Below are 25,134 nucleotides of genomic sequence, written 5' to 3' on the forward strand. Positions count from 1 at the left end.
CCTCCCATGCCCCAAGCCGTTGCCTTTAAGACTTCTAATGATTCTCTGAGAAGACTCCTAAGACTTACCAGGTCTGCCTACTCTGTCTATAATAACCTCACCCCATGACACCCCCCCTAAGCAGGCTTGCCCTTCTGGGACCAGCAGAACACAGAGATGAGAGGCAAGCTGTGGGTGCAGGGTCCAGGCCTGACTGTATGACTCCACATGCTGGTAAGACCAAACTAGCTGCTGAGAAGAACACACCAGGATGCCAGAAAGTCCTGAAAAGTGGGACTGTCGACATAGGATCCTTGCAGATTCGGGGTGTGCTTTGTGAGGAGGATCTCTTGCCAAGAGAAACTACCCAATGTCTGTAATATCCAGGCCGGTCTTTGCTAGCCTCCTTGCTGTAATCAGATTCCAGAAACAACCCCTCCCATCAGCCCTGAGCACTGTAAGGTCATCTCCTACCATCACCACCACTGACCACCCACCTAGACCTGCTATTCACCAACAGATGAAGACAGGCAGAGAATTCCCCCAAACTGTATTTCCCAAGGACACCTTCTCTAGTCAACCTGGTGGGCTACTCTTTTGAATGACATCTGAAACAACATCTGGAGTTTACGTACACACTTTGGAATATTTCCTAAACAAAATGCATAGTATTTCATGGTGCCCATACTGGTACTCTTAATTTTAAAAAAATTTTTTTTATGTGTATGGGTGTTTTGCCTGCATGTATGGCTATATCCAGTGCCTCTAGAGGCCAGAAGAGAGTGTTAGCCCCCCCCCCCCCAACAGAGGCTGCAGGTGACTATGAGCCATCAAGTGGGTGCTGGGGATAGTTTTGTGGGAAATCAACCAGCTCTCTGAACCACTGAGCCATCCCTCCAGCCCCATATCTGTATTCTTTATTCAAGCCTTCTTCCTGCATGCTTCTCAACAGTCCCTCCCACATCCAACACATCTCCACTCTATGTCCAGGGCTCTTTTTTGAAAGGTTGGGCCAATAGATTTTTCCCGAGAAATTTTCTACTTCATCTTTGGAGCCTGCATCCACAAGTCTATCTTGACTGGAGCAGAAGGCTCCCATTAGGGATGATGTGTGGATTGCTTACCTCAGAAAACACTATCCATAAGTGCTTCCTACTTGGCTGTACACTGGACTGGTGGAAAGAGCCCTGACGGATATCCACCTCTGGGCCATCTTCAGAGAATCCTGTGGGCCTATGTACAACATGAGTACCATGGGAAAAAAATCCCCCTGTAGCCTGAGCTCCTGACTCTGGCAAGTGCCTCCCATCCTTTAGATTGAGTCAGGGAGCCCAGCCAGAAGTCAAGGCTGGAACCAGAGGTCCTCTGGCTAGGTCAGCTCTCTTCAGCAAAGACTAGTTTTCACTTGACTGTCCAGATCCACAGATGGGTAATGCATATACTAGCCCTGTCACATTAATATACCAAAACACAAGAATGGGATCTGTTGGACCTTTGAGTCCTTTAAGAAAAAGTAGAGCTACAGAACAGCTCATGTCATCATCAGCATGTCCCTTCAGCTGTGGGGTTTCTAAACAGAAACCTTGACGTACTACAATAGCAGTATAACTCAGATCATTCTGGCTTCTCTTCCTGTATGCAGGAAGTGGTTTGGCCTCCAAGGAGGGAGGACTTGTCATGTGTTTTGTTACCTAAGAGAAGCCAGGAGTAACATTTCAGTCCCTAAAATGGCATGCAATCATCCCTGGGTATTCAGGTAAGCAGTGACATCCTTGGCAGCTTTTAGGCCGTGCACAGCTCTGGGCCACACCTGCAGGTGGAGTGGCAGCTCAGGAGAAGCAACCTGCGGCTGCAGGCTTGGAGACTGGTGGCAGTGAGCCACATCCAGCACTGGAGTGCTCCGGCCCAGAGCCTAAGGACTGCAGCCTGGACCACTCCCTAGGTGCAGCTTGACGAGGGCAACCATGGGAGAGCATTTCCCAGGGCATTCTCGACTTAAGCACTTGAGAAGCTATAAAGAACCAATTCCTATGTTCCCCTGACCCGAAGACCCTTCCCCCTAAAGAAATCAAGGAAAGAAGAACCATAAAATTGTATTTTAATGATACAGAAATAGTACATGGTACATTTCTTTCCACAGCAGCACTCCGTTCTGTTAACAAAATTAAGGCTAAATTGGAGCATTCTGATAGAAACGGGTTGCTTTATGTGATGTTATTCATGTTTTTATAAACAAAAGGATGTTCTCTGGGAAAAAAAAAATGTTGAACAAGATACCAGAAAAGGAAATAGGATACAAAGTGTGCTCCTTTGGCGAAGCCTAACAATAACCACCCCTCTAGGGAGTGCCAGTAACTGGATTTTTTTTTTTTTAAAGTAAATGTTTCCAATATGAGGGCAACTCTCCAGAGTTAGCATTCCACAGTACAAGGCTACGTCATAATGTGAAACCAAAGACAGCCATGTCTCCAGTATAATCCCCTTAGGATAAATAACTAACAAAAGTCAACAATATTTAAAAGCACAAGAGAACTGTGCTAAGGCCCATGGTGCCTGGAAGGACAAGCCCTCCATCAACAGCCCTCTTCCCTCAAATCCGTCAGGAAGACAATGAGAACCAAGAATATGATGAAATAAAGCCGTCAGCGCTGCCAGGACGGGGGCCAGGACCCTGCGGTGCTTTTGAGTACAAACACTGCTATGTAAGGCCACCAGGAAGGGTCCCCCCCCCCCACCCCACCCCCCGCCCCCGACTTTCCCACTGTTCACTGCTCCTGGCCAGCTCTGCTGCTCACCTTCTGTCACCCCTTTGGACTCAGGAGAAACCCTTTAGCAACTCTACAGTTCATAACAAGACAAAGTGTATCTCCATCCAGTCCCCCTCCCAATAAGACAACTGACAGAAGCTCACAGGAGCAAAACTAATTCCCTGACAGGAAGCCAAGACCTCTTTGGTAAGAGGCCACGCCCAGCGTCACAGAAGCTTGCCTCCATGAGCCAGCTTCTGCTCACTAGCTCCACAGTAACATCCTCTTCTCCACCCACCCCCGGTGCATTATGGGACTAAGGAATTAATTCACTGATGGAGAAGTGGAGATGGTGTTGGAATCACCAAGCCCAAGGAAAGCAGCCCTGGCTTGTTTGTTTGTTTGTTTGTTTTTATCACTGGCCCTATGACCTACCTACTCTAAGAAAGATATACTATTTATGACACGGTGACCTGTTGGGGTAGGGAGGCAAACCTTCCCCTAAGTTTAAATGTTCTCATTAAAAGTAGTAAAGAGAAATAAATTCAGTGCTTTTTTTTTTTTTCTCTTCAACATGAGAATTTTATCTACTTCTTTGGCTCCTGGAGCCTCTATTTCTATAGAAACAGGGTAAAAGGGAATATCCAAGTAAGTGCCATCACATACCCTCTAAGACTTAGGTGTATTCCAAAGACTGCTGATCCCTCTAGGGATAGAGGGTGTATACGTACCAAATGCACTTCTTATACAAGTTCACATGTAAACACAGGTAATAAGCCCACAAGCAATGCCCACTTCTTCACACTTACATAGAATAACTGCTACAGAAGCTAGCACTGTTTGATCTCACAGTAACAGGAAGAGAAGGGGCCTCTGGGCCTTGATTCCATACCCACTGCTCACTGGTTTCTGCTGATGAGCTTGAGTTTGCAGTCTCCTACCTCCAACAGGAAATCGGGTCCATTCGGCATGGCCTGGACTCTTGACAATTTGTACCACTTTGCCCTATCCAACTGCACAGTCCAACCCCTTCATCACGCAGAGCAAGATACTAAAGCTCAGGAAGTCACGGTGTCCTTAGGCCTTTACTTCTCCCTGTTACAGTACGTTGTAACCCAAAGTGGTCCCCAGGCAGGCCTGTCACCAGACTAAGAAGCCATCAACAGGCGCTGTGGTGTTGAAGTTGGGCTGTATGCTGTATGAGAGCAGGCACTGGGTCTCATGGGTCCCATGCCTTATGCTAGCCACCTAATAAATGTCCAGTAAAACCTTGCTGGCAGTTACTCGCCAAGGCCCCAGCTCAGTGTAGGACACTGCAAACAGATTCAAGATTATCTAGCTGCTTACTAATACCTTGTCAGGAGGGCGGCTACTCCTAGATTTATGAACATGGCACATCCAGACAACTGGAGAACTGGCAAGCTACAGGAAGAGCAACCCTCTGTCCTCCTTTGTGCTCAGGAGGGTAGGTAGAAAAAAACAAATGAGTCAGAGGTAAGATGAACCTGGCTGTTTCCCTAAGCATCTGGCAACCATGTAATAAAAACTCTAAGCTACTCTGAGGATAAAATGCAGAGCAACTACCAACAGCTGCACTATACAGAGAGCCATTTCTATTTTTCAACACATTTCCCCATGTCTTAGAAAACACTATTTTGTGAGTTGAGCTGGACTCTCTATGAAGCTGGCAGTGGGGGGCTGGACATCTATTTTATGTATTAAAAGTATGCCTGGCCCCCTCCCCGCTCCCTCGCTCTGCCCCCCTGGCTCTCCGTACATATATACAGATTTGCTTCAATGTAGGGAAATATAAGTTCTTTTATTTTTCTATTTGTAGCCATGGATTATAAATCATGTTGTAAGTAACATGATCCTACTATACTGCCATCCTGAAGAGGAAAAAGGATAATCAAAGCATCTTAAAAGGCTAATGGGAAAATATTACAGAAAACCTAAGACTGAAAAACAAATGAATCCACAGGCACACAGGCTATCTGTACCACATCCCAGCCCTATCTATCTGTCGCCCCAGCAGCAAACCAGGCTCTGCAGGGACAAGGGAGGAGGAGGGGGTACCCAGAGGGACAAGAAGGCATGGGGGAAAGCACCTGCTGGCCTGTGGCCCTCAAGTTTCCCCAGACACTGAAAGTGGGCCCTTCGCTGTGTGCCCCCCCCACCCATTACTGCTGGAGCACACAGAGTGCTACTTTGAGGAAATCTTGCTAGGCTTGCTTGTGGACATGGCCCTGCTCACTCACCAAGTGCCACCTCAGCTTGGGAACCACTGCCAAACAAGCTCTGAGTCCTCTGCTCTGAAAGCCAAGCAGCTAGTCTCTCTCCACATGGATTTTGCTTCCATTTCTACAATTAGCTTTCCCTCACCCACTGTTAAAGCAGTCTTGCCTATACACGGTGTCCTGATCATCCCTCAGTTAAACCTTTCAAGGTCACACTAACAAGCTAATTCAATACACACTTACTACAGGGTGACTGGATTCTGGGTGGTCAGAGCCCGCAAGCGCAGACCCCATGCTCACCATTCTCATCTGTCCCGAGGTGATAGGAGACAAGGCTAGACCATGGCTGGAGGTCTTCGCTCCCATCTAGTCATGGCACTCAGTCTAGGCACTCAGCTATACAAAAGTCTGTGCAGAATATATGTACCTTTCCATTGTAAAAGTACAGAGATGACAAGACGGAAGAGCTTTTGCGCCTTGTGATTTATAAAGCTAATACATGCTAGCAAAATGGAAACATAAAACCAAGGAGTAAAGTGCCTTTAAAAATAACAGCAAGATTTATAAAGACTCTCTTTTGACATTAAATATTTTATAAAGTCAAATGCTATACAAACAACACCTTCTCCGTCTTTTTGTAAAGTTGACATTATGTTAGAGAGACAGCCGTACCACAAAACAGCACTCAGACAACACTCCAGGGTGTCCACCGTGGCCTATGCACACACTACAAGCAGTCCTAAAAGGACGTCCATTTTCTCCTTCTTCAGTCAGGAGGATGAAGCTGTCGCTAACATTCCAGTAACACACCGGTGTGGTTGTCATTGCTTCAGGTCAAACACAACTGGGGTCAGTGAGTATAAGACTCTCTGATAAAAAAAAAACTACAGTCTTATTTAAATTAAGAGAAGTTCACTTAAACTAAAGATAAAAATAAAATAATTTATTTGAAATGAGAGTTTTAAATATCTAATACATTTTTGGGGGGAAATGTTAGTAACGTCTCTAAGCCCACCTTATTTTCTCCAGACCGTGTGTCTATACATTATTTACCTATCACTCCAGTCTTCTCATAAACCACTGCACCTCATCCCACACTTATGAGCCCCTGCAGAACACCTGTTTATGACTGAGATGCTTCGACTGCTTTGTACCCTAATCCTCCAAGAAGACATCAAAAATGGACATTTTATGACAGTCACTCATTTATCTCAAAACCAGAAAATAGAAAATAACACCACAAAAGGAATTTCAGCATGTTCTGACCACTGCTGCAGGAACACAGAAACTCGGCAAAGTACACACATGCAGGAGATCAGCATTATACAGGAAAAATTAACAATTAAACTCAGCACACCTTCAACAATTGGATAAAGGTAGACTCTTAATAAAACTGTATTATTTCTTCTTCAAGGCAATTATTAGCTACAAAAGAAAGATGATTTCATATCCTTGGTCCATAAGAAGAAATATTTATTTACATCCTCATTGGACTAAAAGAGGTTTTAAACATCACAATTAAAATTTTATGCTTCCAAAAATATCATATCATCAATGCAGTTAACTTAAAGTTTCAGGTATTAATAACTTCATTTAGATTTCTTAAAAAACCAACACAAACATACTTCCTAGAGTGCAAAATGCTTCTTATTAAATACTTCAGGAACACAAAAGCAATTTGTTTGGAAACACAGGAATCCTTTGCTGAAGGGCCATCATCACAAATGACACCCATTGCCGGCAATGGGCGCCTGCAGAATGCCAGCTGGAGGAAAGCAGCACTAAACTGCACGCTCATCTCTGCCCATTTCAGACGGCCGGGTTATTTGTACAAGCTCATGGTTGGACTCTGGTACATGCACATGTATGCATCACAAAGAAGTCTGCGCGCACAGCCTTGAATTCTTCTGGAGTCCAAAGAGTGTAGGTCCTCCAGAGACATCTTCAAGTATTCCCCTACTTCCGGGCAGGGCGTCACCTGTGGAATGTTGAAGCCATTCTGGCCACCTAGAGGGACAGAAGAGCTCTGTAAGGGAGTGAAGGGAGGGAAGTCCTCCTGGCACCCCGTCCTACGACAGTGTTACTCTCCTAGAATTTAATGAAGACTGACTCTCAGAATCAGAAAACAAACAAACAAAACCTTTATTTGACTTTCTAGAATTATAGTGTCTTTGGTTTCTGAGAGGGTTCTGAAGGCAAAAGTGAATAAAACTGGTAAAAGGACATATATTTAGGAAAGACCTGATTTGCAGGCTGTTACCCATGTGTGCATATACAGCCTTGACTCCTCACACTTGCAAGTCCCTCCTAGACAGGAGCAGTCCAATACTCTTTTCCACAAAAATGCCCAATTTTTAGCAAATCTAGAAATTGGACACTTCTACGTTTTCCATGTTTTAAGAACATACTTTGCACACCTGCAGCATGGTTTGTTTATATACTGATCATCACACTGTGCATGTACTCTGATGATCAGATTATAGAAAGCCTGTTTGGTTTTACTTTCCCAAGTGCCATGCTGCTAATGCTAACTGGGTGGAGCACATGCTCAGGAGAGGTGCCTGGACCCTCAGGCACCTGAGAGCTGAGGAGAGATGGAAAACTGCTGGTCTACAGCTTGCGCCTCTGGTCAAGAAACTGCCACTAGGTGCCTCTGGTTATTAGAGCACCACACCAGAAAACCTTAGGGACTAGGGCTTGGAAGAATAGCTGTAGAGAAAATGGAGTGTATGCGTGTGTGTGTGTGTGTTGTGACAAGTTCCTTACTACCAAAACCTCTTGAGATGCTGGCACCCAAGTGTGTGCTAAGTAATGACTAAGCTTCCTAAGTCAGCTCACTGGTTAAAGGTTTCTTCCTGAAACAGAACGCATGAGATCAGGAAGACTGATCTACACACTAACCATGCAACATGTACCGCTTTAAATTTTAGATAACAGAGAAACAGGCACAGTTTCTACAACCAAAGTATTCCCACAGAGCTTGTTACATAGGTGCTTAATAAATAGCTACTCCAGTGAATACAAAAATAAAAGGATAGATGGTAAAGACAGCTCTAAAAGAAGAATTTTAGGATTCTTTCTTCCTTTTGAGGTGGGACAAACTGAAACAGGTTCTCACTATGTGGCACACACTGGCTTCTAATGCACAATCCCCCACCTCCCAAGTGCTGAGATCATGGACAGCAGTCTTTAACAAATCCGGGTAAGTGCCAAGATGTCACATTATTGTTCCTTAGTTTGGGTAGCAGAATTATTAATACACTTTGAAGATTAAAGTCTGTATCACCATGATATTCCTCAAAGGATTTTCTCACAAAATATTATTCTAAACAAGTACTCTCACTAGGAAGCATTGTACCCCAAATTAAAGGACACTGAGCAAAAAAAAAAAAGAAAGCTGTAAATACCATCTCGATCAGCCATGCTGTCAAAGAAGAGCCAGGCAGAGTCGTCCTTCCCGTACTTCACAAAAGCGACATAGTGGCTCGTTTCTATACAGAGAACAGCAAACAACTCCATCTTCTGACAGGGGATGCAGCCATGTCTCCAGTCCCAGTCCGGCAAGTCTTTGGGAAGTGAGACTGGGTGATAAGTATGATTCAGCCTCCTGGGATGCAGGTGAACCTAAAATGGACCATGAAGAAAATGCCACAAAAGAGCTAATGTTTCAATGGAGCAGACTTTCACCATTTTCAATGACCATATATCCCTCCCTCCCCCCGCCCTTCTCTCTCTGGTTTTTGGAGACAGGGTTTCTCTGTGTAGCCTTGGCTGTCCTAGACTGACCACATCTCTTATAAACACAGCCAAGTACTTCACCCCCCACACCAGCAGAAGAAACATGAGCAATAATATTTATTGTGAATGTTTGTTTATTTATTTATTTATGTAGATAGGATTCTACCTGCAGGCCAGAAGAGGGCACCAGATCTCATTGTAGATGGTTGTGAGCCACCATGTGGTTGCTGGGAATTGAACTCAGAACATTTTGAAGAGCAATCAGTGCTCTTAACCGCTGAGCCATCTCTCCAGCCCCCTTACTGTGAATGTTTAAAGTAAGCTTTGATTCTGAAAGGCTTTCAAGCCCTGAAATGCTCTGGGCCATCTGTAGCTGACTGCTGCAGGGCGCACCCACCCGATGAGTGTATTACCTGGGTGCTGCAGGTCTTACAGAACTGCTTGATCTTCCCTGCTGAGATGTCAGCGTCGTCATAGCACTCCCTGCACTCGTACATCGCAAGTCCTCCACAGATGCGGCACTGCCTGGGAGCTACAGAGGCAGAAAGGGAAGGGAGAAGCCTTTTTAAAAGGTATTCTGCCATTAAGAATAAAAGTTATACTTTCAAAAGAAAAATGCTCAGGAGAAAAAAGAAAAGGCCCAGCCCTCTCTGATCCTCTTAAAATCTTATTTGAATTTTTTTGTAATATTTTTAAGGACTTTTTTTTTCAAATAACCATTTTTGATAGCCTGTTCTACGATTGTTCCTCTGGTCATAAAATGTCCAAAGATATAAAGGAAACTAATAGCATCTATGATCTTAGTAAACAAGAGAAAAATATTGCCAACATTATAAACTTTCTCTAATACTGTTATATCTGAATATTTACCTGAGTGCACCCAGGTGTATGCGTATGTCAAGCATCTCTTGTGCAGCCTCTCAATGCTTTCCCTTCCACTCACTACTGTTTTCATGTGTGTTGTCCTCAACCCAGTAGTAGTTCTACTGTTATGGATATATAATCAATCAACCTCTTCCCTCTTGTTAACACTTACTTGTCTCTAATTTCTTATCATATAATGGTAAGTAATTCTGCACTCAAGGTGTTTATTTTTACCTCTGCTTTTTTCAGAATATATTCTCAGCACTCAAATTATTGACTTACTATGTCTAAGCTCTTCAGATACTGAACTGCCTGTCAGAAGTACTATATCCACAACTAATGAAAAGCCCAGGGTGACTATTCTAAACCAAACCAAACCAAAAACAAAGGACTGTATACTTACTGTCTTCAAGTAAATCTGTTATATTTAACTCCAGGGAAGGAAAAATTTTTTTAAATAGTTTAAAGTCTTTTCCAAACCGAGGCATCTGGATTATCAAGCATGATGGTGCCTAGTAACAAACAAACAAACAAACAAATAAGCGCATAGTTTTAGAAATCAAATTCCCAAGGGACTGGAGACTCAGCTTAGTAGAGTAGCATGCCCAAAGCCTTGATTCTTATCCCTACACTAAAGGGAGAAAGTACAAAAAAAAAAAGTTTCCCTGTGAAATTAAAATAGTCATGGCTGTCAAACCCAGCAGTGGTTTCAGCACAGTAGTGTTGGCCAATAAAACAGAGCCCACAGGAGCATGTGTAATGTGGCTGCAGAGCCACAGGAGCATGTGTAATGTGGCTGCAGAGCCACAGGAGCTACAGCATTTCCAGACTTCCCCGTCAGACCTCCTTCTAGAGGACACTCCCTATACGTCAGCAGTGAAGTAAGTAAAACACCATAGCATGCACTACAGAAACAATACATTCAGGTAAAAGAGACTTTTCTATCACATTCATTAACAAACCCATTCAGAAGAAGAACTTACTGGCATTTTATCTTAAGCAAAGGGAGAAAAGTAATACTACCTTTGACATGTTTAGATAATATGTTTGGGAAAAATGACAACTAAAAACATAAACATGTATATGTATGTAAAAATCTTTGGCATTAAGCTACTTTCAAGGTCTTCAAGTTAAAAATAACTCCTCGCCCTTTCCACCCAAATCCAGAACATTCCAATTTAAGCTAAGGTGCTTTCATAAAAAAGAACAAAGTTGGAACATCATTTTTTTAAATGTGTTTTACTAACAGTGTGTGTTTCAAACTATTCTTGGTTAAAGCACAGTGAGAGCTGGGTGTGGCTCAGTGGGCAGCACTCAGGTTAGTGTGTACAAAAGTCGTGGGTGTAATCCCCAGCACTTCCAAGAAACAAAATAAAACAACAATAAAACCCAGTTAGAATAACTAACCTCTGCAAATTTCAGGTTGCTGTTGATAAAAGACCATTCTAATAACTGCTGAATTGTAGGAACACCAACTTTCTCATTTTTTTCCATAAAAATTTGATAGAAGTTACAGTCTTGAACTTTTTGACCTGCTGACCTAGAAGCACGCAGAAAGAAATCCACATAAGCTATCTATTATATGCTTGGGTCAGAATATGCAGCCGTCAGGCAGGACCTGAGAATACGATACCCTGATGCTGATGTATAGCTCCGCATCATCCAAATGCCAAGTGGGTTAAGACAATGATTTGGATGAGATAACTAAATGCACTTATGCAGAAGACCCCATAATGTATTTATTCTGCCTTATTCATTAGTTATTCACAGAATAATCAACAGAAAGTTGTCTGAAGAGTTCTATGCCCCTTTTCCCTCTAATTTTCTTTCTCTCCTACTAGTATTAGGGGTTTGGAAGGAATTAGAGTGCAGCAAGGTTTGGAAGGGATTTAAGAACCCAATAAAATAGCTAAAAAAAAAAAAAATAGGCCTAGGCATTATGGGAAATTTGGGTTCTAATGCTGTAGAGGAGATGGCAGGGTATGAAGGAATAGATTTACTGTTTCAGGACGGCAGCAAAGTTTATTGTGGCTGCTGCTTCTGGGTTCTCACTATGCTCTCAAAGGGGATTGTTCTGGTTTTGCTGTTGCTTCCTGTATTTCGTTTCAAAAAAAGATTGGGAGAATGGCTGAGCAAGTGAAAAAAAATTGTGAATGGATATGGAAGGATCTGAGATGCTACTGGAGAGGATACAGCTAGATGGTGGGTCCTGTACTCATTTATCTAAGAATACCCAAATCCTGTAGCTACATGGTGAGCATGTGGGGCTCATGATATCATCACTGGTGCCACAAGGAGCTTGGACAGCCCTGCCTTGGCATTCATATGACTAGTTCCAGACTTACTTTGGTCTGACCTTTTCTTGCTCTACCCCTAATTCTTACCTTTGAAAATGAGAAATTTCACCTGTGCCACTGGAAGTATAAAACTTGCTTACTGATTTTTCAGGGGCTCATGGTTAAAAAGACTTAGTACGTTTAAACAGTGTTTGAATGGTGTTGGAACTATTAAAGGTTTTAAAGACTTCTGAAGTTATAATGAATATATTCTACATTAAAGGTGGCCAAGAGCCTACAGGGATGGCAAGTAGAGAGCAATAGCTTTAAAATTTTTTATGTTTGGAGATGGAGAGGGCTGACCCATTTAAAATAAAAAACACAAACAAAATCCTAAGGCTCACAACCAAAAGTAATAGGAAATGTCTCAGCAGTTAAGGAGGCAAACTGCTCTTACAGAGGACCAGAGCTCAGTGACCAAAACCCAAAACAGGTGGTTTGTAATTGCCTTTTACTGCCTGCTTCAGGTGACCTGACATCCTCTTCTGACCTCTGAGGGTACTGCACTCACACACACAATTAAGAATAAAATTACAATTACTTTATAATGATATGTTTGGGCATCAGGTTGAGTGGACTTGTGCTGTTCATATTGTCAACTTAGTAGAATCTGAGATAAACCTCTGAGCATGTCTGTAAGAGTCTCCAGCTGGTTGAGGTGGGAAGACCCCCTCTGAGTGTGGGCAGCACCATTTCATGAGCTTGGGCCCCAGAATGAATAAAAAGGAGATGGTGATATGAGCACTAGTTTCAATTTATTCTCTTTAACGGTGCACATGTAATTGTTGCTGTTTTTTTAAAAAAATAAAGTTCAATTTACCTAATTTTACCAATTTCCTCACTCTTCTTTCTTACTCCTTTTGTCTAAATTCTGTCAATCTTACCTTTTAAGTGTATCTTTTTTTCTTTTTGTTTTTGTTTGGTTGGTTGGTTTTTTGAGTCAAGGTTTCTCTGTGTAGCCTTGGCTGTCCTGGACTCGCTTTGTAGATCAGGCTGGCCTTGAACTCACAGCGATCCGCCTGCCTCTGCCTCCCCAGCTGCTGAGATTACAGGTGTGCACCACCACTGTCCAGTAAGTGTATCTTTTAAGATGTATCCAGTCCTGGTTCTTTGGGAGTTCTATACATGCTTATTCTTTCTATAATGCCCACATAACTTTCCTGTTGTGTCTAGCTATCTTCAGGAACTTGGTTACAATCTACTTTATATGGCCCATCCCCTCTTTCTGGTTTTCCAACTCACACCCAGCTTCCTGTGAGGGTGCTTTCCCAGCTCATCTTCCAGTGTCTACTGTCTCAAGTGAGCCTCCTCCCCCACCCATACACATTTACTATTTTTACAATTCTATTTTGCATGCTTATTTGATTATGTCAATCAAATCTACTTTTCTCCTCCACTGGTCTCAGTCTTTCTTGTGTCTTTCTGGTCATTTGAAATATCCCATACCACTGTTTTTATTTATATCTCATTATAACGGTGCTCAACTTCCTATTGGCTCAGGCAGCTGCCCTCCCTCATGAAGAAAAGAATGGTACTTGGAGGAACATAAAGAACTCAAAATACCATCTTACAGTCTTTAGGAAGTAGCTGGTGGAAACATGAGCAGGCTGCCAGGGGTGGGGGGAGGGGTGGGGGGTATGCACAGTGTATTCCTCAAGGGTGAAGAACTGCCCAGATGCCTTTCTCAGCTCACTAGGAACTGCACCACAATAAACTCAGGTATTCTTCCAGCATGGGGAGAAGGAAGAGATCGAGTCACTAAACAAGAATTAAAGAGCTAATTTAAGGCTGAGTTTTATAAGTGGTGGGAAGTCAAAAAACAATATTCTCAGCTTTGTTTTTGGAGTGTGTGTGTGTGTGTGTGTGTGTGGTTTTTTGTTGTTGTTGTTTTGTTTTTAAGAATAAGAATCTCTTTAAAAGTTCATTAACTGAACTTTCAAAAATATTCATGTTCAATTTCTAAGTAAATAAATCGTGGGCACATTTGTAACTAGAGCTAATTAAAAGGTCACCTTCACCTTTGCTCTGTAAGTACAGTGCAGCTATGGAAAGGACAGCAGCTAGCTGTCCCGCATCTGTTCTTGCAATACTTAGCTGCCTAGGCTCGGGTGACACTGATGGAGTATCTGTAAGGACTCCATTCCTCCTGAGTGATGGCAGTGGAAAAGGTCTGATTCCCCAGTGCCTCTAGACAGTTTGAGAATTACCTTATTTTTAACAATGGTTCAACTCTTAAAATATCATGAAACAGGATATTTAGAAATTCTTCAGGATCTAGGAGGAAAAAAAAGTTAAGTCTATCACAGGCAAAATGTAAAAGCCATGCTATTCTTTATGGCAGACATATTTTTACACTGAACTTAATTTCATTCCTTCAATATTATTTCAATTAAAAGTTGAGGGTTTTTTTTTTTTCAAACTTTACTAACAAGGAAAAACTTAAAGTTTATAATAAAATGTTACTTTTCCATGTTGTTGTAATGTTGCACCATTTAACAGAATATACTCATTCAGACACAGTAAAATACTTTTTGTTTCAAGGGGGGGGAGTTCAGTAGAATAATTACCCTGTGCATAAATGTCACAGCTAGTTATAGTACACTGTTAAAGACTCAAAGTCAGAAGCTGAACCTGAGTAAATTCTTCAGCTGTGAACAGATGGATGTGCTGTTCAGCTGGTCCACAGCTTCTTCCAACAAGGAGCACAAGTGGGAAACTGAGCAGTGGCTCAGGACCCCTCACCATGGGAAGAGAAGCGACTCCAAACACCATTGTTGGCAGCAGGGACTTTAATGAGTTATCTATTGTAGAGTTGGCCAGCTTCTTAGAGAGTTCTTTACCTCACACCACATCCACTTTAGAAGACTCATTTACAAAATCAGGAGAAATTTGCATGTCACATAGAAAAGTTTTTTTTTTTCATTTATTTTTGCGGTGCTGGAAAAATCAAGCCCAGGGTCTTTGCATACCCCAGCTTTATGTCCCTAGCCCTATTAAATGATTTTAATGTAAGATCAATACTCTAAACTAAACAGGCACATTTCAGGAAATAATTTAGCAGATTGTTTAATAACGTACTTTCAAGTTATTCTGAATGCATATACTATAAATTAGAAGTCTCACCTTTTTCTTCAGAGGTAAATCCTGACGCAGCCTCAACTTTTTCAAGTATCTTCCTCAGTTTCATAATCTTTGTGGCACACACATACCCATATCTATGTCGACAAAAAGGAATTAACTGACACCGGCACAGTAAATTATATGACACATCTTAATAATCAAATACTTGGCATACAATTCTAACATGTGCAACAAATCCATAGACAAGGCAGTTATTTTTAAAAATACAACTGTAGGCTTCTCACTAAACTTTGAAAAGTGAAAGACTGAGAACCAGAATTGTTGCCAGATACTATTAAACACCTTAAAAATAACTACCATGCACAAATACAACTCTAAACTATTTTAAAATCCTTTGTGAATAGTTTTTAAGTAATGTCTGCTTACTATATTAAATATTTACTTTATAAATATTTAGAATAACCAAGTTTGAGAAAGTCCTTTTAATATGCAAGAAAAGAGACATGAAAAAGGGAATTGATGAGATACTGAAAATCTAAAGTCTCAATCCAGCCAATACAATTATGACAATTTCTTTGTCTGACCACAGAAGACCACAGGTATAAAGGGAAAACCAGAGCCAGCTCATCACTAACCACGCCCCTGCATTTTAGAGCAACTATCTACTCACTCATTAGCTCTTTGCAGTCAGCATGCACCAACACCTACCACTAATGCAATAATATAATATGCTAGCCAATGACAATACAAAAGGATAAGATTAAAAACAAACAAACTAGAGTGTCTGCTTTTGGGATGCTTGCACTAAATCAAAACCTCTGTTCAAACAACAGGTATAAAGTTTGCAGACACAGGATATCTCAAATTTCTGAGCTCAACTGATCTTGCCTCAGCCTCTTGAGCTATTAAGTGCTAGGATTGCAGGTGTATATCTCCAAGTCCGGCAAGATGCATCTTGATCTCACAGGCCATAGTTCTTGGTGCCAAGTGGGTGACAAAGTATGACAACTGTGGTTCTGGGCTGCTTGGACAATAGTATGCAAAGATTACTAAGTCTATTACTGAAACAATTACAGTGTTTTAAAAAGAAGGGAGGCTGTGATAATATACCTTGTAGCTGACTTGACCTGTACTTTTCTAGTATCATTCACATAGGGAAAGAAAAACCTGAATGTTTAAAATTTGCATAAGACAAAATAATTAATATGAAAATCAAAGCACATAATTATTTTAAAGGATAACATGATTACAGAATTTAAGGAAAACATGTATCTAAATATTTATTCTTCTAATTTACTTTCTTAGTTATGTGACACAGTAGATCATTTGGAATATTCCTTATATTTCCATATTGTATTATTTTTAAATATATTAATTTTTATTTTCATTGTTAAGAAAAGTATATCACAAAATTTAAAGCAATCATAAATGCCTTTAAATTGCATAGTTTGTTCTCTGTATTCCTGACCTATTTGTTCATGATCACTGAATGACCTAACTCTTCATCACTTTAACATCTGTGACATCATCACACAACACTGTCATGTACCAAGCCTTCCCACACGGCCTTCTGTATACTTACAACTCACCATAGTAAGGAGGAGAGGAAGACCTAAATATATTCTTTGTAAACAAACAAAACACCATATTACTATAATACACCTCATTTGTTGCTAGTATAGGGTGTTACTACTAACCAAATGGCTCACATCACTTCACAGAATGCACTATGTTCTATACACTAAAATAAACAGAAGACCAGAGGTTTTAAAAAGTGAATATTACGTGAGAATTAATTTCTGTTCATGTTTTTTTCACTACTGAGCACAGAGCAAAAATTGCTGACTACACAAGAAAACAGCAAACAGAACACCAACTAAAGACAAAACACGTCTTTACTTACATTCTCAGAGGGTTAACTATCTCTGTCCTTAGCAGCTCTTGAGTCTCACTATAATACTCTACGTCATTCTTTTCTTTGGGTCTAAGTAACACAGTGTCCAGTGCAGAACTGAAAGCAAATAAGCTGCAAAATAAAAAGAACATTTTCCCTTATACTATAAGCACATTGATATTTGAGAAAGATTCTTAAAGGGGGCAGCAGAAGACGAAAAGGAACCAAGTGTGGGGAACCACTGGCATAAGAATTCATGTGTCAGACAGCACAGGCCCTGTGTTCAGCCATTAGTGCCCAGAGACCCTGCAGGTCCAGACCACAAATACCCGGACTGTACCATGTAAGTGAAGGGTAAAAACACACCAGGGAATGTTATGAAAGAACCTTGTTTGCATAAGTCAAGAAGGGCCTGGAAATCAGTCACACACACTGACCACATGGGGAGAGAGCTGGAGACCACTAGTCAGGACAAATACATCTTGCTATCATGAGACATGTACTTCATTAAAGTAACTTGTGAATGACTAGCAGCAGAAACTTGCTGGTTTCAAAGAAAATAACATCTGGCTAAAATAGATTTTTATCAGGAAATCTAAGGAATATTATAACAATGCTATAAGGTTTCGTGAGGTTTCTTTGTTTAATCAAAAGTATTCCGCCAACAAAAAGGCCCACAGCCTTTATTCTATTCTCTATTTTAAAATTCTGACATCTATGCTAACTTCCCAGCTCCTGTGTCACAGAGCAGAGCTGGCAGAGCCACTCAGTTTAACTGGCAGTTCACAATCTTTAAGGCTACAAATTCTCCATTCAATCTTCACAGCTTAATGTTCCTTGCTGTATTAACTTGTTCTGCTTTGGGGAAAACTACACAGAAGAGAACAACACTGATCCCATGGGAAATAATTTTTACTATAAAGAACGTATGGCCACCTCAATATTCTAAAATGCACACAACATATAATGTCAATAGTTTATGCTAGTTACTCTGCACGTGTGCAATCACACTACGTTGGAAACAGATGCCCTCTGTGTATCAGTTCACAGGGATCATGCTTTTACACATTATTCACTGCAGCATTTTCATATTAGTTTTTGAATCTAGGGATAAGATTCGCTGCCAAGGACACATGATCTTTCCTAACTCCTAGTCAGTTTCTCTACTCAAAGATACCTGGCCCTTCCTTTCACACACACACATACATACCTGTCTAACCCCTGCCCCCCGACACACACACCTACTGCAGAAAATATGAACTTACCAAAATAAAGTTGAGTCTAAGTAACAAGAATTGTAATGGCCCTGGATGCCTTTCTTTTTTCCAATCATTATCTCTAAGCCTTCCTTTTCCATTTTTGGTGGAGTATTTTCTTCTACTACTTCACTTAAGTAGCCTCCAAATGCTGAAAAGATAAAAAATGAAAATAATTCCTTTAAACCACAATAGTATATATCTATATACATATGTATATGTCTATGTCTTCATTTAAAATATATTTTGGAGCTCTGTGTTAATTTTTTTCAACATTTAGTTAACTGCTATTTATCTGGGCTTATAAAAATGTTATTATTCACTTTCAATATCACTTTCTTCATACAGAATTTAGAATATTAAGTCAACTAAACACCTGTCAAATAAGTATTTTGATACTTGTCCAAAATGTTTTATTTTCAAGTATGAAATGAAAACAAAAATTTCCAAAATACCCTTCAACTTTAAGAAAAATGTTGTTCATAAAGATTGCTTCCCTATTTGTCCCTGTTTAACTACTGTTCAGAACTGAGAAAGGCCAGCATAGGCAAGCTGACGGCAAGTGATGAGAAGGGCTGTCCTCCATCTGTCACGCCGACTGTGTCCCCAGACTGTGTCAGATTTCTCCATAAGATCTCCTGAACGAGGTCCTTAAGTAAGATGGCCAGGGGGAAGTTAACGTTAAAAGGGTAGCATTTTTATTCCTACCACCCATACTGCCACAGGTTAAATGTATATAATTACTAGAAGAAAAAACCAAACCACTAATTTTACTCTTTAGATCCTAAACAGTTTTCTTAAGATTGTTTAAATGTATCTCCTCTTAGGACAACTTTCTTATGAGCCAAGTAACAGTCTTTACCAACTTAGAAACTTGATGAACATTAGCAAGCAAATCACTGAAACACCACTGCCCACAGATACTGAAAAGTGGCATGAAATAGTCATTCCAGAGGGGTGAATAAACTAAAAGTATCCAAGTACCTAAAGAGTTACACCTTTCAATCTGATTGGAAACAGGCTGCAAGGAGGCAAACCTAGAGTCTGGTCTGCAGCTCTTCAGTTTCACGAAGAGCGCCTTCTTCAGGGCACAAGTGAAATAGCGCGTGCCCCTGAAAGTTCCATCTGTACAGCCTGCGCATTCATCTTCCTGAAAAAGAAAGGCTTCAGTGTGTGTTACATGGACCTCACAAAAGGAACAAGAATTTGCACTTTTTCTGAATTCCCTCTACAAATCTGTACTGACTAGACCAGCACCAAGGAAAAGGGGTTGGCTAACTGGTGCTACTGGTTTAAGAAAATAATTCTTTAGCCCACCAGGAAGTACTTAACGCATTTCCTTTCCAAATATGCACTTATTTTCTGGTTTAATGACTTGCTCTGAGACATTTCAAAAGTATTAAGATCAAGAGGCAGGAATAAACAGATTAATTTATTTACTTCCCTGCAAGCAAGAAAACAGGTGAAAAAATTAAACAAAAAGCCACATTTAGGTAATAACTAAGTTTATTCAGGTTCCCCATCCAGATTATGAAAACTCACACAATATGCTTTTCTACTCTCCAAAGGGAAAACCTTTCCTTCTACTGAAGGCCTCTGCACATGACAGTTAATTGTAAAGTCAACCCATCACATCCCTGAACTGACTGTGATAGGAGGAGACTGAGGAGTAAGAAGAAATGCTAGTAAGCTTTGTTTGCTGCATTATGTCTAATATAAGGAAACTAAATATTCTAGCCTAAAGTCATTCTACTCCTTCATCACAGACAAACATGAGAAGTGAGCAGAAGCTAACAGAAAGGCAAAGGGTAAAAAAAAAAATTCCTCTATTACTGGCTTTAAAAATATTTATTTATATAAATATTTATATATACACATATATATTTCCCAAGAAATTATCTAATAGGCAAAACCTCATGCAGGAAAGAGTTGTAAGATTTTAGAGCAAATTAAATTACCAGTTCCAGTCCAGCTAGCACATCACTGAGCCCTGGTGGCTGGCCAATCCAACGGATAACCCCATAGAACGGGGGGTTCTCTTTCACTTCAGCCAGTGAGCCCACCTCCAGACCGTGTGCATTGCCAGAAGAGACGGGCAAGGGTGGGCTCTCCTGGACAGGTGTGCTGCTCAGCTCGCCCATCACAGACTGCACTGACAGGGAGAGTGTACTATGAGACATGCTGCCATTAGCATTGGGCATCTTTGTCAGGCTGAAGGGTAAAGAGTGAAATCTGTTCTCGTTGGATAAGGAGTTCATGGAAGGAGGTTGCGGTGGAGGTGACGAATGTCCAAAGTCTGGAGACATCTCCGTAAGTGACTTTGCAGGGTCTTCTGCAACTATGAAAAGAAATGTTCCTAATTAGAAAAAGTTGTTCAAGAACATGACATATGTTTGTATCTCTAAGAACAGTGCAAAGGTCCCCTCTAGCTGGCCATATGCCCTCTTTGCAAGTCTGACCACAAGCACTGCAAACTCCCTGGGTCTGAACAATGCTCTCGCTTCTTCTTTACCTCCAGACTTCTCTGTCTCACTAATCTGGCACCCAATTGCTCATCACTGTCTGGTCAGTACCACGCAGGTTACAGTCCTTACCCATAATATGATTAAGTTAGAAACCAGTATGAATAGATATATTTTTAAAAAATCTAAGTAGCAATTCTAAATAATTTTTCAAAGAAAAAAATAATATAAGTTTTAAACATAAAGAAAAAGCCCTGGCGTGATTCTGTCCTGCATGTCTGTTCTGAGGAGCAGTAGGCACCTCAGAAAGACTTGATGGAAATGGCCATAAGCCCTCTTAGGCCTCAGAACCTTCTCAGCTGTGAACTAGAGACTGGCAAAGATTTTCTCTTCAAAGTAGATAATGATGAAAATGAGCACCAGTTGTCATTAGGAATGGTCAGTTTAGGGGTGGGGCAAAAGACAAATCACACATCACAGAGGCAGAAGCAATGAACTATGAAGGCAGTTCAACTAAAGTTACATTGGAAATGTTGAAAATGTCTGTACAGCCAACAGCTGCCCTTGGGGACTTTGAAATTACACCTCCTGTGGTCTCAATGTTGAAGTGTGGTTCAGGGCCTGTGCACATCAGTGGATAGCACGTAGTAGCTGTAGAGGAAGATGCAGAGTCAGAAGATGAAGAAGGACGTCTGGAAAGCAATCTGCCTAAGAAGGTGATAACATGGTTCCACAGAAAAAAGTAAAACTTGATAAAGATGATGATGATGATGATGATGATGATTTTGATGAGGATAAAACTGAAGAAAAAGTTCCAATGAAGAAATCTGTATGAGATATCCCAGCCAAAAATGCACAAAAATCAAACCAATATGGGAAAGACGTAAAACCATCAACACCAAGATCAAAAGTCCTTCATAAAACAGGAAAAAAAAATCCTAACGTACCAAGGACCTTGTTCTGTAGAAGACATTAAGGCAAAACTGCAAACAAGTATAGAAAAAGTTGGTTCTCTCCCCAAAGTGGAAGCCAAGTTCATTAATCATGTGAAGAATTGCTTCTGCGTGACTGGCCAGGAGGCTATTCAAATCTCTAGCAGTGGAGAAGCCTCTTTAAGAAAACCGTGTAAGCAGTCTGAAATATTCCATCTTACTTCCTTCTTTAAGAGCTGGTATCTGGCTGTCCTTCTTATAACAGAAAGTGAGAACTTTCCCACTGTGTGAAAATGTTGTCCAGGTTCAGTTGCCAAGAATGTGTAGTGTCTAAAATGGCTATTTAGTTTTCACGGATGGAACTCCACTCTTTACATGGTTTTAAGTATGTATGGAATGCTATAATAGGGCATAGTAATAGTGGTGGTCAGATGTGGAAATGGTAGGGAGACAAAAATACACATGTGAAATAAACTCAGTATTTTAATAAAGAAAGAAAAAAGGAAAAATAAACCAAAGAAAAAGAATATTTGTTCTACCCTGATGACATGTGAATGGGAGAGTGGATGCTTCCCTGAGGCCACGGGAGCAGGAGAGCCATCTCTGCCCTGAGGACACAGGAGGAGGAGAGCTGGCTCTACCAAGATGACACGGGAGTGGGATAGCGGGCCCTGCCCTTAGGACAAGGGAGCAGGCTCTGATCCAGGGCTCTGAGTGGACCTCACCCCAACATCTACCCCATGTATGACCTGCTGAACACATGAAGGGGCGGACTTGCAGATTCAAAGATTGCACAGCAACAACGGGATATCCAACAGCAGTCCCAGTAAGGACCAGTAACGATGGTGTAGGCCTCCAACCAGACCTATGACTTATAGCAATGAACACAGTATAGCCTTTTGTCCACATATATGTTTACTTTCAAATGTCAAAGGTCCTGTTGTTGCTGTGTGTCAAGGATTTTTTGTTTGTCTGTTTGTTTTATTTTACTGGGAGGAGAAGAGGGATTTTGGCGCATGATGTGTAAATCATAGACATTCAATAAAAGTTAAAAATATACTTGTCAAACATAGATAAGTAATGTATAGAAAAGAAAACTATTGACAGCTTATATTAGAAAAAATAAAAGGCTAGGTATTAATTAACTCATATATCAGAAAAAAACAAAATCAACAAAGATTAATGAATGAAAAAAATATAGAAGCTTAAGCCAAAGTAAACAGCAAGAAAATAACTCAAGAAAGCAAACTTACAGTAAAGACAACCTGCCAAAGCTGTTTTCTTAAGTGACTAATGGAGCTGGCAGGCACACACTGCCTCTCAGCAGGAAAGAGTGATCTCTTTAATACTGTTGAGATAGTCAATAATATATTTGTTTAAAAACATCACAGCTGAGAGATGGCTTGGCATTTAAGAGTACACACAGCTCTTTCAGAGTACCTGGGTTTAGTTCCTTGCACCCACATGGTAGCTTACAATTGTCTGTAACTCCAGTTCCAGGAAATCTGATTCTCTCTCTTAGCCTCTGTGGCCTCCTGCACCCATGGGTTGCATATGAACTCATATGAGTGCAAGCACACACATAAGCATACACATTTGTGTGGATACATATTATTTTGTTTTATTTTGGTTTTTTAGACAGGATTTCTCTGTGTGGCCCTGGCTGTCCTAGACTCACTATGTAGACCAGGCTGGCCTTGAACTCACAGAGATCCACCTGCTTCTGCCTCCCCGAGTGCTGGGATTACAGGCATGTGTCACCACATCTGGCCCACACATTAAAATTTAAAAATTTTACATTAAGTGGTGACTGTGAATATAGTAGGGGCTTGCTGGACATGTATGAGGTTCTAGGTTCAATTCCCAGCATGACAAAACAAAGCCAAACAACAAAAACAACCCAATAAATCATAATCTTATTCATACTCTGCAAAAATCAATTCCAGGTAGCATATAAAACAATGGGACTGGCAAACTACACGTGTCTAAAATACAATATAGAAGAATCTACTTTATGACTTCAAAGAAGAGAGCAATTAGATGTAAGTACATAAACCTGTAACGGGAAATGACAACTATCATCTGGTTAAAATTAAGAACATGTTCGTGAAAAAGGGGTCGTAGCTGAGAGTACTCTTGAGCCAAAGAAGAGATGACTTACAATACACTTTTTCAGAAGATGAGAACTTCAACAGAAACAGGAAAAAAAATAGGTGAAAGATCTGAAAAGGTAATTCGCAGAAGAAACTCAAGTAACTAGTAAATCAATGAGAAGATCTTTGCCCTCACTAGTAAATGGGTGATATGAAAACCCAAACCAGCACAAGATGTCATTTCAAATGCTACGGTCTTATACACTACTCTCTCCCTTAATCAAGAGACTCTTCCCTTTATAGTGAGCAGGTGTCAAATAGAGACTTGGCTACCTGCCATATTTAGAATGTGTTGCTTAGAATGAGTGTTCAGCCTTAAACAGGACATATATACTATCTCTTCTAAGGCTCAAGGAATACTGCGAAAGAGAGAGTAGGAAGAATGAAAGAGCTGGAAGATGAGAAAAATGACATGTGATTTTTTTTTGAAACAGAGTACCTGTAGCCCAGGTTATCTTCCAAGTTCCTATGTAGTCAAGGCTATTCTTGAGCTCCGGATCCTCTGCCTCTACCTCCCAAATGCTGACATTACAAGTGTCTATCACCAATATTAGTTTTTCATGTAAGTCTTTTAGGCCAATATTATTTCATAAAATTATTAAACAATAAATCAGATTCTAGTAGATCAGTAAGTTATGAATATTCTAGTTGTGGTAGTTTGAAGGAGAATGGTCCCCATAGGTTCATATACTTGAATATTCAGTCACCATAGAGCAGAACTGTTTGAGAAGGATTAGGATTAGGAGGTGTGGCCTTAGCGGAGGAGGTATGTAACTGTAGGTGGGTTTTGAGGTTTCAAAAGCCCATACCAGGCCCAGTCTCTTTTTCTCTGAGTGCTGCCTATGGATTAGGATGTAAAACTCTCAGCTACTGCTCCAGTGCCATGGCTGTTTCCCACCATGATGATCATGGACTAAGGCTCAAAACTGTAAGCAAGTCCCCAGTTAAATGTTTTCTTTTATAAGAGTTGCCTTGGGCATAATGTCTCTTCACAGTAATAGAACAGTGACTAAGACACTAGTACAGTACAAAAACCTGTATTAATAAAAAGAAGAAATTACAAAGCCAAGCATGGTGGCACATGCCTTTAATCTTAGCACTCCGGAAGCAGAGGCAGGTATGTCATTGTGAGTTCGAGGCCAGCCTGGTCTACAAAGGGAGTCCAGGACAGCCAAGGCTACAGAGAAATTCTGTCTCGAAAAAAACAAACAAACAAACAAGAAAATAAAACAAAACAAAAACAAAAAAGAATGAATTACAGCATAAATTGAGAGAATCAACATCGTCTAGACTCTGAAAGCCTCTATTTCCATTAGCTCCTTCTTCTTATGAATCAATGAGCACCTTGGAAAGCATCTGTGAAGCTGCTGGGAATGACAGGGCATGATCATGCGTCCTCAGCCATCCTGGATGGTTTCTGTGCCCATCCAGAGACCAGCAGTATTTGGAAAGGCC

At 40.8% G+C, this 25,134-nt stretch overlaps 1 protein-coding gene and 1 pseudogene across 3 annotated transcripts in view; one reads left to right on the plus strand and one right to left on the minus strand.

Moving 5' to 3' along the window:
• Positions 1-2,060: 2,060 nt before the first annotated feature.
• The window catches only part of CYLD (CYLD lysine 63 deubiquitinase), a 48,863-nt gene continuing 25,789 nt past the window's right edge, over positions 2,061-25,134 (minus strand). For both annotated transcript variants that reach the window (XM_084757133.1, XM_084757132.1), the window contains exons 7-17: positions 20,091-20,470; positions 19,117-19,282; positions 18,142-18,283; positions 16,886-17,008; positions 15,025-15,116; positions 14,109-14,175; positions 10,973-11,105; positions 9,969-10,077; positions 9,115-9,233; positions 8,371-8,587; positions 2,061-6,970 (exon numbers count right to left, since the gene is read on the minus strand). In XM_084757133.1, the coding sequence (XP_084613259.1) occupies positions 6,786-6,970; positions 8,371-8,587; positions 9,115-9,233; positions 9,969-10,077; positions 10,973-11,105; positions 14,109-14,175; positions 15,025-15,116; positions 16,886-17,008; positions 18,142-18,283; positions 19,117-19,282; positions 20,091-20,470 (1,733 nt within the window). In that variant the 3' untranslated portion in view covers positions 2,061-6,785. The remainder of the gene's footprint in view (positions 6,971-8,370; positions 8,588-9,114; positions 9,234-9,968; positions 10,078-10,972; positions 11,106-14,108; positions 14,176-15,024; positions 15,117-16,885; positions 17,009-18,141; positions 18,284-19,116; positions 19,283-20,090; positions 20,471-25,134) is intronic.
• On the plus strand, positions 20,490-21,817 carry LOC311583066 (nucleophosmin-like; annotated as a pseudogene). The gene has a single exon. The product of its transcript is annotated as a nucleophosmin-like (transcript).

Source organism: Acomys minous, assembly GCF_964271855.1.
Source record: "Acomys minous genome assembly, chromosome: 14".
NCBI lineage: Eukaryota > Metazoa > Chordata > Mammalia > Rodentia > Muridae > Acomys > Acomys minous.